At 38.0% G+C, this 15,567-nt stretch overlaps 1 protein-coding gene across 1 annotated transcript in view; it reads left to right on the top strand.

The window, feature by feature from the left end:
* Positions 1-2,192: 2,192 nt before the first annotated feature.
* ABCA12 (ATP binding cassette subfamily A member 12) overlaps positions 2,193-15,567 on the top strand; it is a 156,737-nt gene continuing 143,362 nt past the window's right edge. The window contains exon 1 of the mRNA XM_016196895.2: positions 2,193-2,261. Coding sequence (XP_016052381.2) covers positions 2,193-2,261 — 69 coding nt within the window. The remainder of the gene's footprint in view (positions 2,262-15,567) is intronic.

Consider the following 15,567-nt stretch of genomic DNA (forward strand, 5'->3'; position numbering starts at 1 on the left):
GCAGCTGCTGGGAGAAACTATTTGGAAGTTCTTGAGTTGACCTCTCACCTACCTGCATCAATCATGTGGTGAGTCAGTACTTTTTAATCTAAGTAACCTGACTGAATAAAGTGACTCTGTGCCGGTAATGGACCTGGACACATAGAGTCACATCTCAAATCCCACCTTGTCTTCACAACTGAATAATGTTCATCTGTGAACCAAACCACTAGTGAATTGTAGACTGTGACAGATGGCAGAAAAATGAGATAGGGAAGCAGGAGTTCAAGTCTTCAGCAAAGCTTGAGAAAGCCAGATGAATCTTGACACTGCATTTCAGGAGTGGTGAAGGAGGGTATTATCTCTGAGACCATCGGCTGTCTGAAGAACCCCTTGTCTTTAACCTTGTCAGGAAATAATTAAAGGGTAAAATTCTTGATATTCAGGACTGACTGCTTCAGGAGGACTGGATTCATCACAGTAGGGACAGAGTCAAAGTTGAGGCAATGGGCATGGCTCCAGTTAGCCCCAGGCTGGCTGTCATCAGCACTGCAGAGTTAACAAGGGGACCAGGAAGCTAGACATGGAAGACCAGAAAGGGAGCACTTGCTCCAGGTGTGAAGGGAGAGCTCAAACATTGTTTTAACTGATTTCACAGAGTAATGAGAAAGTGTGGGTATCGAAAGAGGGCTTCACCAGCCTTGACTCAAATAGTCTATTCAATTAAATTCAGAGTGATTATTGAGCACTGAGCATATATGAGGTACTGTTAGATAAAATAGCCTAGGCTCTCAAAGAATTTGCAATCTAGTAGGAAAAATAAGACAAACAAAAATAGCAATAATGCAAAAATGTAAGTCCCTTGAGAGAGATAGAAACAAAGAATTACACTGTATTCGAAGGCAGGGGAGGAGATATCTTACGTAGTAGATCTAAAAAGGCTTCATGGACGATGTCAATCTGGGAGAAATTCTGGGAGGCAGGCACTTAGAGAGGCAGGAATGCATCCCAGGGAGAGAAGGCAGAATAAATAGGCCAGAGACTGGGAAGCACAGGCTATGTTTGCATATTGTAGTATCTACCAGTTTGGCAAGTGGTCAAGTATTTGTCATAGACTGTTGGAAGATAAGACTGGAAAATTGGCTGGAGCCAGATGGCGGAAGCATTGAGTATCCAAGGGAATGGGTTGTCATTAAGGTGTGTAAGCAAGGTTACTTCTAGAAGCCTTTATGCCTGGCTTCTTCATTATATATACCCTTAAATCACAATTAGATCACTTGGTCGCTGATGTTTCCTTTAATCATAAAAGCCTGAACAAGAGAGCTTTCCTATAATGTATGCGTGAATCCACGCCTCCAAAATAAGGAATCCATTGTATATTATTTATGTCGCCTATTGCTACCTTTTATTTCCTGCATTTTGCCTAACCTAGTAAATTGTGATAGAAGATGGTACCTAGCCAACATAGACACTTCCCCTCAAGTCAAAACATTCAACTCAACTTCAGAATGAACATAAAACTTTCTCTATATAGCTAATGATGAGCTGAGGTTCAGAGCTTTTCAGCTGAGCTCTGGTCTTACTGACTTAAAACATCTTAATGACACTGTAAATATTATAGGAGTCACTGGGCTAGAGTCTGTAAAAGGCTCCTTACTCCCGCCCTTCCTCTGCTGGAGCAGGTACTGTGTAGTCAAGAAGGCGAGAGAATGTAGGACAAGTCCTACTGGCCTGGCAAGGGTCCCACCTAATTCCTCATGACGTGTTCAGTGCAGGTGACACCTCCTCGAAGGTGTGGATAGGCAGTTAATTTCATGGAGAGTAGGAGGTGTAGGTTCAGCTTTTTTTTTTTCCACAGTGGGGCATTATCTGAATGACACTCATTCTCTCTGGAGTCTGGACTTCACGCAACAAGCAGCAACTGGAGGTTATTTTAATACAAGCAGAAGCCACTGGAAGATACTGGTCTGGGTCCTTATTTGGGAGGAAGAGTTTGCTTGAAAAGTGCTTCTGGGTCAAGAATTAAGCCAATCCTTGCACAGGAAAAGAAGATCTGTGGCAGAGAAAAATCTGTGGGTTTCTTACCCCTGTTGCCACGAAAGCTATGCCTTGAAAAGGCGTCTGGCCCATTGACACACAGCAAGTTAGGCCAATTCTTTTTTTGAGGAGTGGAGGAAAATAAGAAGACTTTCATTGTTTGGGGTGTTTGAAGGATGGCTTCCCAGTTTCACCAGCTTCGGATCCTGGTCTGGAAAAATTGGCTCGGTGTCAAAAGGCAGCCGGTGAGTAACAATAAGAGAGGCGAGCTCTGGGACATGCTCCCGGTGATCCTAAAATGTGATGATGTCAATGAGGTAAAAAGAGAAGAGTTTTAATTTAATTTTTAAATCAGCAAGTAAGATATTTAGAAATCTTCCCTGCACCTGTCTTCTAGCTAAAGGCACGAGTCTAAACCTGCAGCTAAAGCAGCCCTTTGATTTCAGTAAATTAGAAGAGTAAACCAGGGTATGCCCTGGGCAAAGAAAGGATGCATCTTATTACTGGTTGAACTGGAACTAGTGTTAAAGTCTAAGTTTCTGGCCAAGATGCTTTAAGAAATTTTCTCAATGAATTTAACCAACGAGATGAAGAAATGTATCAGATGAGAGGTACACCAAATGGTAGAGAAATGTACTTGAAAACCAAAAGCAATAGAAAGTTTGGTTGAAAAGTAAGATATTGAAAGGAAATAGTTTGAAGGCTGTTGGTACAGAAAAGCTTCTAAGAAATTTGAGTTATCTAAAAATTATTTACTAGAAATACCAAGTAAGAGCCAATGTGTGTGCCATGTTTCCAGAGTATTACGAATCACTTAACTTTACTGCTGTGGTCTGTGTACTCTGCTCATTGCCACATCTTTCTTTGTGCACTTGCATTAGCGTTTGCTTTTTAAATGACAAAGCCAGCTGTTAGATCCCCTCCAGAAAGGATCTTGGTAGACTGAGAAAGAAATTGGCTACTGTGATCTGCCACATATTCAGAACAATGTTTGAAAACCTTAGAAATCCAAAAAGGCACTCAATATACTTCATTTCAGAGTTGTAATTCCCAGCCTTAAATGAATAATATAATTATTATGCAAGTAGTATGCGTCATAGAAACCAACATTTTATCTATGCAGCTTATCTCATTCTAGGTTTGCTTCTAGTGCCTGACCCCTTACTTACGTGTTCTCATGTGTAGATTAAGAGGGAGAAGTAAGTGTTCACTCACCTTTGTGAATTTGGTGGGCAGGATTCTAAATCCTAAGGTGTTATGTGATTGCATGGGTGTGGGTTTGGACATATGTTTTAAGTTATTACTATTTTTATTTCATTGTTTTTTAACTAAAAGCAACACAAAAGTAAAACTTCCCATACTATCCCATGGTAGGTTGTATGTAGAATTCATCACGTTAAGAGTCTGGAAAGGTGACTGTGGTCAAAAAACAAGCCTGAGTTCTTGGTTTTGCTCCTTACCAGCTATAAGACTTGAGCAGCATGTCACAATCTCCCTGAGCACTGGATTCCCCATTTCCCCAAACAGGCTTGAGATCTACCGTATCTGTCTCATAGGGTAGCGAGAACCAAATGTGCTAATGTATTTCAAATTGCTTTATAAATGGTGGCAAACACTTGGCAAAAAGGTTATAAAGAGATTTGGGGCAATGTGGTTGTCATATTTTATTTGACATAATGATGAAAGGGAATCCAGAAGAAGGGATTGTGGGAGAGAGAAAGAACTTCATATAATGTCCTTAAGTGATGAAAATTCAATAGTTAAAAATAAAAGCACAGAGGAAGTGAAACATATCAATTATTGCTGACAAACAGAATGCTGAAGTTATATATATATATATATTTTACAACTCCATTTTACCTAAAAATTTTTAAAAAGCCCTTGGGTCCTGGCCGGGTGGCTCAGTTGGTTGGAGCTTTGTCCCATACACCAAAAGGTTGCTGGTTTGATTCCCTGTTAGGGCACATACCTAGGTTGTGGGTTTGATCACCTGTCAGAAGGCATACTGGAGGCAACCAATCGATGTTTCTCTCTCTCTCTCCCCCTTCCTCTCTCTAATAAATCAATAAAAAAATATCCTTGGATGAGTATTAAAAAACAACAATACCTCAGGTGAATATTTCATTGAGAAATTTTATCCTTAGAAACTTTAAATAAGTTCCTCCCTCATCTATAATGTAGCTGGTATATCAATTTTTCTACATTAGAGTTTTTCTCTATTTTAGTCTACTTCTGCTGGACATGCCATAGTTAGAGAAGATGCAAGTTAGGTGTGCTAAAATGTTTTCACTACGATACCTTATTTTATTCCTGTGTAGCCCAAATCCCTAAAGAGCCCCTGTTAGTTATACTTTTGCCTAGGGAAAGAGAATACACAAGCTATTAGTTCATTTTGGGACGGCAGGTGATACAGAAGCTAGGTGCACCTTGAGAGAATGGGACCCAGGGCAGAAAAGCCTTTGTTGCAGGAGGAAAGATTAGGAAAATGCCCAGAATTGGGGGTACTACAGAGGGCTCACCTGGACCCACTCTGGCCAATTTGGGGAACACAAGAGATCTTTAGAAAATAGTGGTGCCAAAAGGAGAAGGAAAGGTGATTCTAAGAGGAGGGTGAAAGGGCACAGACAGGCGTCTTTCCTTCTTCACGCTTTTGCCTAGGACTAGCCCCCATATCGGGGTAATGGAAAGACGACTTGGGGGTGTAGGTGGAAAGAATATATATGTGTGCCAACGTTATTTAAGAGGAAAGTGAGAAAATCAAGAGGTTGGAAAGTTAGGGGTAAAGATCTAAAAGAAGGTGAAATGGAAGAAAATTGTGAAAATAGGAAATATAGACAAATTAGAAGACAGGGAATGTGAAAAGCAGGCATAGAAGACATAGTCTTTTGGTAGGAGCTGGGCTTTGTCATCATCAATAATTAAATAATTTTAATTATTTAAAATATAAACATTTTAATTTCTATCTTTGTACTTGTTCTGAGTCGTGGGAAAGACAGCCTATAAATGAAGAGGTTAGAAATCTATTAACGGAGAAACAAATGATATATAAGAAAGAATAAAAAAGAAAAAATAAATAAAGATATAGTAAAAATATTAGAGTGAGGAAACACAGTATCAAATACATACTACAATAGAAAATGAGAAAAGAATTTCGAACAGCTATGCAGTCTAATAGAATGTGGAATCTAATGAACAAAATAAACAAGACAGAAACAGACTCATAGGTTCAGAGAACAAACTGACAGCTGTCAGAGGGAAAGGGTTGAGGGCTGGTGAGAAGGGCAAAGGGATTAAGCAAAGAAAAAGACTCGTAACACAGACAACAGGATGGTGATTGCCAGAGGGAAAGGTGTTGGGGAGAGGTAGGGTTTCAGAGTGTTCAACAGACTTGTCCAAGGTCACACAGTGAACTTAGGGACTCAAAGTCAGATTTTCCCCCAAATAGATCTCTTCTTTCTATTACCACCCGCTGTTTCTCTGCTGCCCCTGAGTTGGGTTTCCTTCCCAATATGCTCTTGATCTGTGCTCAAAGTTCCGCTCACCAGTGAAGACATCGTATTTGCTAAGGAGGCCTTAGATAGTGCTGTTTTTCAATATTATTAATAATATCAATTCTCAATTACATTGTTAACCTAAAAACAAAAAGCCAAATTGAGAGGCAACATCATTTATTTGAGTTCAAAGAATAGCTAGCTATGCAGGAAGCACTAAATTAGGCAGAAACCCAAACTGTGTTCTGATTACCGGATGAAGGCAAAGGGTTTTTATGAGAAAGGGAAGGGGGATAATTACATGAAGAAGGAAGGAATTTCTATTGGGGCTAATAAGCACCAATAGGTCTACATAGCTGTTTACTGATTCTAAAGAAGGTCTTTAATCTTCAGTTTCTGTGATCGGGGGGACGTGTGCTTTCCTGTTAGCTCTACAAACAGTGGTTTGGGAGAGAAGGCTACTCTGGCCCAGCCCGAAGGCTATTTTGCCCAGGTCAAACAGTCCAAAGGTTCAAGGAACAAGCCGTGCATGGCCTTTTCTCTGGGGTGGGGGCTCTGAATTCATTTTGAAATGGCTCCATTTGTTTTATTTTTGTTATTTCTCCCTTTTGATTGAGATCTTTCCTTGAAAGCATCGCTGATCAACCATTGGAAAGCGACATGACCAGTTGTTGAAAGCGTCATTGATCTGGTGCTGGGAAGGCTCATTCTAGTATATCACATCCCATGTAAGAGGGAAAGTGCGGGTTTGGTTTTTAATTTTAGGAATCGTAGGGCACATTTAAGCAACAAGAGCACTAGAACAGAGGAAAGTCGTGCTCTCATGTTTCTTTAAGGGCAAACATCTGCAGTTAGTTCCTTTAGGTTTTCACATGAGCTCTCATAGGACTTAGTGATTATCTCAGATCCCTGAGCAATCATTATCCAAGTGGTGTCTTTACAACATGGAGCTATGTAAAGCAGACAACATTTTATAACAAGAATTTCTATAATGACAAACAAAATGCTAAATCGAATTTGGAGAATAGACCTGAATAGGAAGTAAGGCCTGAGCGTAGCCAGCTGAAAAGGTCAAGGACCATGGGGCGTCAGCAATCAGGCATTTAATAAGAGACGTTTCTATGGAAACAAAGAAAAACAAAGGTTAATGGCAAGATGCCAGTTTCTGAGCTGAGGGGGCAGCCAGTCAAGAAAAATTTTAGATGTCAGGGTTAAAGCATCTTTGCAGTTTGAAATGTCTCTGATGATGTCATCCATTGTTCAGGTAAACTTTCCAAATGGCTTATACAACATCAGGCATGAAGACTGCTTAAGCATGAGCTTTTGTGGTGATTCCTGTGAAGTTTATGTTAATTCATTTACAGTCCATTCAGTGGGCTTCCAGGAAATGGCAGCTTTAGTTCTCAATGATTCCAAGTCAAAAGTGGGAGAAAAACTGGAAACATTAGTTTGAAAAGTTGTAGCGAAATATTTGAGCAAACTAAAAGAATTCAGGATTCAATTCAGCTTACAGGTGGAAAACAAAACCTGAAAGGCAATGAACAGAATTAGTATTCATAAGCTTCTATTGAAACTTAATTTTTTTCTCTCTCCAGTTATCCAAATTTTTATCAAAGATATTTTGCAAGCAAATTAGTTTTACTATAATTAAGTCTAGTTTTCATAAACTTGGCCTGCTTATCTACATAAATGCATCAAATATAGTAATTGATCATATAGACTCTTTTACATCTGCTTTGCTAGAACTTTTAGTAAGAAATCTTCAGATTGAATTTTAACAGCCTCTTGAGGCTAAGAGGCCAATCTGTATATTTGCCATCAGACTTCACCTGTAGTATCTTTAGATTTGGGTTAATTCCTCTCATCTTGAGGTCCCCAAAATATCCTGAGGTTCCTGTGCCTGCTAGGAAGTGACCTTCCTTACTCGGTTGGTTAGGCTGGGAACCCTATAAGCAAGGTACCACGCCGATTTTTCCAAGGTGGCTTTATTGGCTTCTAACCCGTTTCATGACCCACTCACTACAGGTGCCTTCACTTGAGGTGTCTAGTGCCCTTCTGGCTCTTAAAAGCTCTCCTTGTGTCCACTAATTTTACAGTTTTGTCTTCCAAGTTTCCCTTAGCAATAGCTTTTACCTCACGTGCATTTAATCCACAGTAAAATTTGTTTAAATAGATGCTAGTCTGGTGAGATTTGCAAAAATTGTCAGTTTGCAGGGGCCAGCCCAGACAACAACTTGATAGGACTTAAGCCTATGTTGTTCCCTTTGGAATCTCTTTTTCATGCCAAATAACACAACAGACAGAGACAAAGAAAAGAAACGCAGGAACTCAAAACAAAAATTTGTCCTTACCATCCAGGGGGGAAAAAACCCCTATGAGCTTCTCAACACCCAGGGAACTTCTTACAAGCACGAAAGGAGCCCTCCTGAGGAAAATCCCTCATGTGGTAGCAGGTTCCCGTGGCAGCAGCCACACGGGCACTGCCAGGGCAATGCCTCTCTGAGGGAATTTTCCCTCCTGATCTCAAAGAAAGTCACCGATCTCAACCAGAAAGGAGCCTGAGAGAATTTACTACTGGGGGCAGTGGGTGGTCCATGGCAGCAGTGAACACAAAGGAGGCTCATGTGGGGATTTTACCTGGTTTCAGGAGACTGGCCCATGAAGGTAAGGTTGCTTCAGGTCCTGACTCTGACTCCGTATTTGTTAGCCTATAAATCAAAAGCCAATGAGAGTCAACAAGTATTTATTTGAGACCAAAGAATAGTTAACCAAGAAGTACTATTTAGGCAGAAACCCAAATTGTATCCTGATTATGGGGCGTAGGCAATGGGTTTTTATGAGAAAGGGAAGGGAAATAATTACATGAATAGAAGGAAGGAGCTTCTATTGGTGCTAATAAGCTAAGTTCTTTAACTCTACATGGCTGTATACTGATTCTAAAAAATGTTTATAATTTTCAGTCCTTGTAGTCAGGATGTCCAATTTCCTATTAGCTCTACAAATAGTTGTTTGGGAGACAATGCTGATCTGCTCCCTCCAAAGGTTATTTTGCTAAAGTCAAACATTTCAAAGTTTCAAAGAGCAAGAGGTACAAGGCCATTTCTCTGGTCTGGTGGTTCCGACTCCATTTTGAAATGGAGCCGTTTATGTCATTTTTCTCAATTGCAAAAGTGAATGCTAAAAAAGTGTGAAAAAAACACATTAATCACGAACAGAAATGTTAGGTAATAGAGAAAATCAATTAGATGCAGATGCTACCCTGCTGGGTTTGTAATGTAACTCTTAAAATAATGGGAATAGGAAGATCCATTCCACTGGAAATGGTTAGCAACAGGGAGGCTCACCGAATGAGATGCTAGTTAACGACAGGAGGGAGTCCTGGTGCAGCGGAGACAGAAAGACTAGATAGTGTGAGATGAGAGTTTATCTTTCATGGAGAAGATGGGTTCTGAATAGCATATCAGGGAGTGATTTCCAATGTCTATAAAAGTGGAATCTAATTCCAGACTTATGACCTGAAGAAGGAAAATTAATTCAGCTCTTTATTTTCTGTTGTAACTTTATCTAGTGGATCACACTTTAGCTCAGTTGATGATAGGATTATTATTATTTTTTCTCTATCACAGACATTCCCACAACTTGATAAACTTCTAACACTTTGGATTAAGTTTGAAACTTCTCCAAACACTATTTTGCTCATGTAACTTCCCCTCAGAGTGATTAGAAAAAGAGGAAGGCTTAGCTTTAAACTTTCGGAGCAGGACACTCTAAGTATTAAAATAATTTTTAGAATAAAACAATTTAGGATTAAGCTCTAATTCCAAAATTTAAAATTCCAAATCATGTTAAAATGAATTAGGCCTTATACAATTCATTCCACTATATCTTCAAATGTTCCAAGCCCTTTCACCTCTTCTGGGTCTATACCATTTACTCCCTTAATACCTTTTAATTGTTTTAAAAAAATTATATCTACCTGTTGTTTATGGTGCTCATTACATAGCAGACATGCACATTTTATTAGTTTAGTCAATCAATAAAAAGTAAATGAGATGAAATGTTTTAGAAATAAGAGCAATAGAGAAATAGATTCACTTAAAGTCCAATAAAAATGTGTTGTTTTCATATACATCATAGAAAGTTTACCAAAATATATTCTAACATGTATCTCCAAAATGTACTATAATCTATAAGTATAGATTTCAGAAAAAGTCCTTGATCCCAGTTTCCAGATGGGTCATTTATATGGATGACAGAGTTAACTAACTCTCGCCATTTTTGTTTTCTTGTTTTGGGGTTTGAACTAAGGTTTATTCCAGATCTAAAGTATCAACCTCTTCCTTCAGAATGTGAACTTGGGAATCCTCTTGTTACCATCAAGTAATAGTCATCCTCGACTTATGGGACAATCCACAAAGGAAGGAAGAGACTATATACTTTATATGTGGAAGGTTGGGCAAGTTGTATTTTCAAGTTTGTAATAAAGTTATGATTTGAGATTACAGAATGACCTTTAAATGACTTTTAATGCTTTCATAGGGTGAATGAATAAAAGTACAGTATTGCGGTCAAAGACAGCTAGTAATCTGCTTGTAGTGGTTTGGTTACATAGCTTAATGGTGCAGATGCTGAAGTCAGGCTCCCTGGGTTCCATGATCAGCTCTGTGATTTAGAGGCTTATGGAACAAAGGCTTATTTAGTCTCTTTTAAGATTCCAATTTCCCATCTGCAAGAGGAAATGAGGTGATTATATTAAATAAGATAATGCGTGTTAAGTGTGTAACATAGCATCTTGCACATTTTAAGCAATCAATATCTATTAGCTATTATCATTTGGGGAATTATATTGAATTCTGATATAATTGTAAGGAGACCACTTGACAACAAGGCTTTATGGCAGGAGAGGTATTTTGAAATCTTGTTTTACAGGGAATTGTCGAAGGAACTAGCATCAGTACCCAGGAGGAGAGGGGGCTTTGTCTCTCTTCAAACACTTGTTGAATTCTCATGTGAAAGAAGAGATCAGACTAAGACAAATGAGTGTTAGTCAAAACAAGGGAGATACCAACCTTGATATAAGCAAAAAATCAGACAATGTGAGTTGTCCAATAATGAAGTCTTGTGAAATAGTTAACTTCGAGTCATCAGAAGCATTCAAGTAGAGGTTGGATAACCATAAGGCAGGGATGTTTTCCCTGACTTAATGCACCAGTCATTCTGGACTTATTTCTTTTCCTGGAACATTTCACCCTCTTTTCCATCTGTGGGTCTTCAACCATATGTTTTCTCTGCTGAAAAGACTCCTATTTCTTTTTCATGCCTGTCTTTCCTTCTGTCTGACCCTTTCCATCTTTTAGGCTTTGAAATCGGCTCCCCTTGATTTATCTCCCATCTACACTCTTTACTTCATGTGTCTTAGCATTATCTATTACATTTGGTTATAATTATTTTTTAATGTTTCCTTTTCTCAAAAGACTGAAAATTTTAATTGCTTTCTTCTCTGTACCTAGTGTGCGGTATACAGTAGGTGCTCAGTAATGTTTGATTATATAATAATAATAATAATAATGATAATAATAATAATGTGATTACTGTAGTGTATGTTAAACCCTAAGTTTCCTTAAGACTCTCCAGAACTATGATTCCCTGAAGAGGAATGGAGAATCTTCATTTTAAACGTTTTACTTTTACTTATTTTCAGAGCTAGAGAAGGAATCCCCATTGCAATATGAAAATTGTAATGAGAATCACTATCATTCGTTTTGGACACGACCAACTTAAAACCACTCTATTGTAAGAGTTGTAAACTATCTATCTATATCTATCTATCTATCTATCTATCTATCTATCTATCTATCTATCTATCTATCTATCTATCATCTATCTATCATCTATCTATCTATCATCATCTATCTATCATTTATCTATCTATCTATCTATCATCTATCTATCTATATCTATCATCTATCTATCTACCTATCATCTACCTATCTATCATCTATCTATCTATCTATCTATCTATCTATCTATCTATCTATCTATCTATCTATCTATCATCTATCTATCTATCTATCTATCATCTATCTATCATCTATCATCTATCTATCATCTATCTATCTATCTATCTATCTATCTATCTATCTATCTATCTATCTATCTATCTATCTATCTATCATGTATCTATCTATCTATCTATCTATCTATCTATCTATCTATCTATCTATATCTATCTATCTATCTATCTATCTATCTATCTATCTATCTATCATCTAATCTATCATCTATCTATCTATCTATCTATCTATCTATCTATCTACTATCTATCTATCTATCTATCTATCTATCTATCTATCTATCATCTATCTATCTATATCTATCATCTATCTATCTACCTATCATCTATCTATCTATCTATCTATCTATCTATCTATCTATCTATCTGTCTGTCTGTCTGTCTGTCTGTCTGTCTGTCTGTCTGTCTGTCTGTCATCTATCATCTATCTATCATCTATCTGTCTATCTATCATCTACCATCTATCTCTATGTCTACATATATTCTACATATATTCTGAGGCTCTCTCTATGCTTGGAAATGTGGCATCCCAACAAGCACACTTAGCTTTCCTCTGTCCACTAAAAGAAGCTAGCATTTCCTGGAAAATCAGTATTTTCAGAGAAAGAACAGAGAAAGAACATGATGAGGCAGAAACAACTTGTGGAACCAGAAAAAAGGAAATAAATAAGTTATACACACATTTATAGCTGTATTTCATGTCTCTCTATACATTTTGGAAACCAGGAGCTCATACTCATATTCTTAATTCTAACTCAACACTAAAGAGTTCATTCTAGTTTCCTCCTTTTCATGTTCATAGTTTCCCTGATGGATAGTGAGAAACCTGGCCCCTCTAATGGGGGACATTTACTTTTTGGTCACCTCCCTGTATGAAACTGATCGCCTGCTCTTAGCCCTGCACAGACACCTTCCTTACCTAACTTTGGCTCTGACACCCCATGTTTGGCTGCTGCACTGTGAGTGTCCTCTTTACCTTGCTAGGGACCCACCTCCCTCACTGTGTCACTGTGGGCCCCCAAGTCCTAGTGTGGATTTACCTCGTTGGGTACCACCTAAGGACTTTCAGGCACTGAATTTTTCAGGAAATGAAAGGAAAGAGAAAGATAAACCATGGGACATCTCAACAGAAAATAATCCTGAGAGAAATAAAAGGAGACAAATCATGGCCCACTAAGGAATTTTAAAATGCTCAGTGTGACTGTGCCCTTCAATGTCAGGAATGCAGGGGGGATGGAAGCAAATGAAGTATAGTGGCAAGTGGGGGGTAAATGAAAATATCGGCAGAAATAGGAAACTGTTAAAAACTTCTTCAAAGTTTCCAAGTAGTCCCGATATCTGTATGTGTCAGATCAATATATTAGCTCTTTCTCTAAGCAACAAGAAAAACCATGACTCCATAGTTTAGCACTTGGATTCTTGGCACCACATTTGCTTCTAGGTTATTTATGATAATATTTAGAATGGTGTTGAGAGCAATCGTGCTGCTATGAAAATTTCAGTTTTGTTTATTTCTTGCCTTTGTGATTAACTTGTCAGCCTTAACATTCCTGCCATCACAGTGTGAACAGCTTCACGTTTATTATCCTCCTGGAATGCAGTACGCAGAAGTGTTCTTCAAATCTCCCTGACCTACAGTCTCAGGGGAAATTTTGTGATAGTAGATTGTGTATGGGCTTGCTGGGGATTTTACCTATAACAGAGTCAAAATTGCCTGAAGCTACACTGATATAGATTACATTTTGGTCTGGATTTAAATGGTGTCTAAAATTAATTTCAAAATTCACCAAAACATCTTCATGAAGCCATCTAATCAGATAAACTAAAGGACCACGTAAAGATATCCCACGACATATGCCCCTTATTTGAATGTGAATGTACATTTGTGTTGCTCCAATCGATCTCAGTTGCTCACTGAATTCTCATGAGAGTTCTATGGAAAAATGAATAGATGCTCCTGAAAGCAGCTATGGGCCATTAAACCTACTCAGATGAATCCTTTAAAAAAAAAAAAAAAAGAATAACTATGGCCTCAAATATAAGACCAAAAAATCCACAGACATTACATTCTTTTAACCTTAATTCTTTACAGTCTGCATTTCTAATGAGTCACATAGAATAAAGATGATACTTTGTATTATATCTAGAATCCTTGAAGAACAGTCTTTAATTTTCAAATATATCAGAGACTAGGCTAGAATAACACACCTTATCTCTTTTTATAGCACCTGTATTTTTTCAATACACTTTCTGTTATTCTTTTGTATTTGTTTCTCAGAGCAGTATGATAATTAAAAAAAAAAAAGTCCTAGCCTATGTATTTTTATATTCAGATCCTTGTCCCTCGCTCTGCTTCACAACTGGGTGTGTGACTTTGGATAAATTATGCTAACCTTCTGTATCCCAGCAAGTAAAGGAGAGAGTTGGATGAGATCAAGGTCTCAACCTCTTCTGTGCTATGGACATCTTTGGCAGCCTGGTGAAACATATAGTTCTTCTAAGAATAATGTTTTAAAATTCATAAAATAAACAGGATTGCAAATAAAACAAATTATATTGAAATTCAGTTATTAAGGCATTTAAAAGCAAATTTAGGATATGGTAATGTGTGTTTCTTTATTATAGCATTAAATAAACAAGTAAATAAATATCATGAACTCACAACTATGACAAGTGTAAACATCACTTGGAGGTCTCTGCAACAACACTAATATGATTTGAAAATATCTGTGCTTCCTATTGATGACCAAGTCACAGGTACTTCTAATCACATTGTGGTTTATTGCCTACATCCATCATCAATGGAAATGCTAAATTTCCATCACAAGCTAGAGAAAACAGAAACGTAATTTTGTTTTCCTATCCAAGATATGAATGCCCTGAGTTCTATCCATTAGTTGACCTCAAAGGAACTTTCCAACAAAAATATTCCAGGCCTTTATAAACAATCCTGCTAGTTAGGTGGGTGGTGTACACTTAGAACTGCTCTACTCCGAGTGTGGTCCTTGGGCATCAGCACCAGGAGCACCCACTTGGAGCTTCTTAGAAAGGCAGGATTTCTGGCTCTGCCTCTGATCTACAGAATCCCATTCTACCTGTGTACAAGAGCCTTCGGTGACTGGTATGTGCGTGAATACTTGAGAAGTGCTGTATAGACTGGGCTGTTCCTCCAGCCTGGGAGCTTTTCAGCTATGATCGAACCCAGCACCTTAGGGATTCCTTACATTGACAGTCAACTTCTTCCTTTTCTGAACCCAAAGTCTAAGAAGTTGGTGACAGGCCCACTAGCAAGGAGAACAGTGCTTTTAGACACACAGTGGAGATTTTCATAGAAAATTTAGGCCAGGAGTTTCTTAAGGATCCATAACTGGATGGATCTAGATTGTTTTAGAGAATGGAAGCGCCCCAGGAAGTTTGAGATTTGGCAAAAACACAGTGACTCTGAAAAGTGGGGGAGGAATGATAAGACTGGACTGCATAACTAGGCAGAAACATTGTTCCAAGTTTTACTTTATTAAGTCTAGGCAAGGTTTGTTCTGTACAGTTTGGTTTGTGTGCTATAACTGTTTGCATATCACAGTTAATGTTTCTGTGAATACATGTTTGAAAAATTGTATAGTATGTAAAATATTAAGCAGTTGATGTCTTGTGCAATGAATCATATCTATAGGGGGAGAAAAGCCACTCCTGAAGTGTCTTACAGTGAGGGTCTCTAAATAGAAATTTCAATGCAGTATACAATTTTTGAGTATCTATTTTGTACCAATGAAAATTCAGAGATCTGTAAGACACTGTTTCTGCCATAAAAGAATGGTCAATTTATTTTGTGAGCCAAGCAAAAAAAATTATTGAAGGTAAGAGTATGTTAAGTTCTGTGACAGAAGCAGATACAAGATGTTGTTTACAGCGATATAGTGGGGATTGCTGTATAAAACTTTAAGTTCCAGCTTATTCATTTACTCATTGACTCAATTACCCATTTACTTA

This window comes from Miniopterus natalensis, chromosome 8 (assembly GCF_054644295.1).
Source record: "Miniopterus natalensis isolate mMinNat1 chromosome 8, mMinNat1.hap1, whole genome shotgun sequence".
Classification (NCBI taxonomy): Eukaryota; Metazoa; Chordata; class Mammalia; order Chiroptera; family Miniopteridae; genus Miniopterus; species Miniopterus natalensis.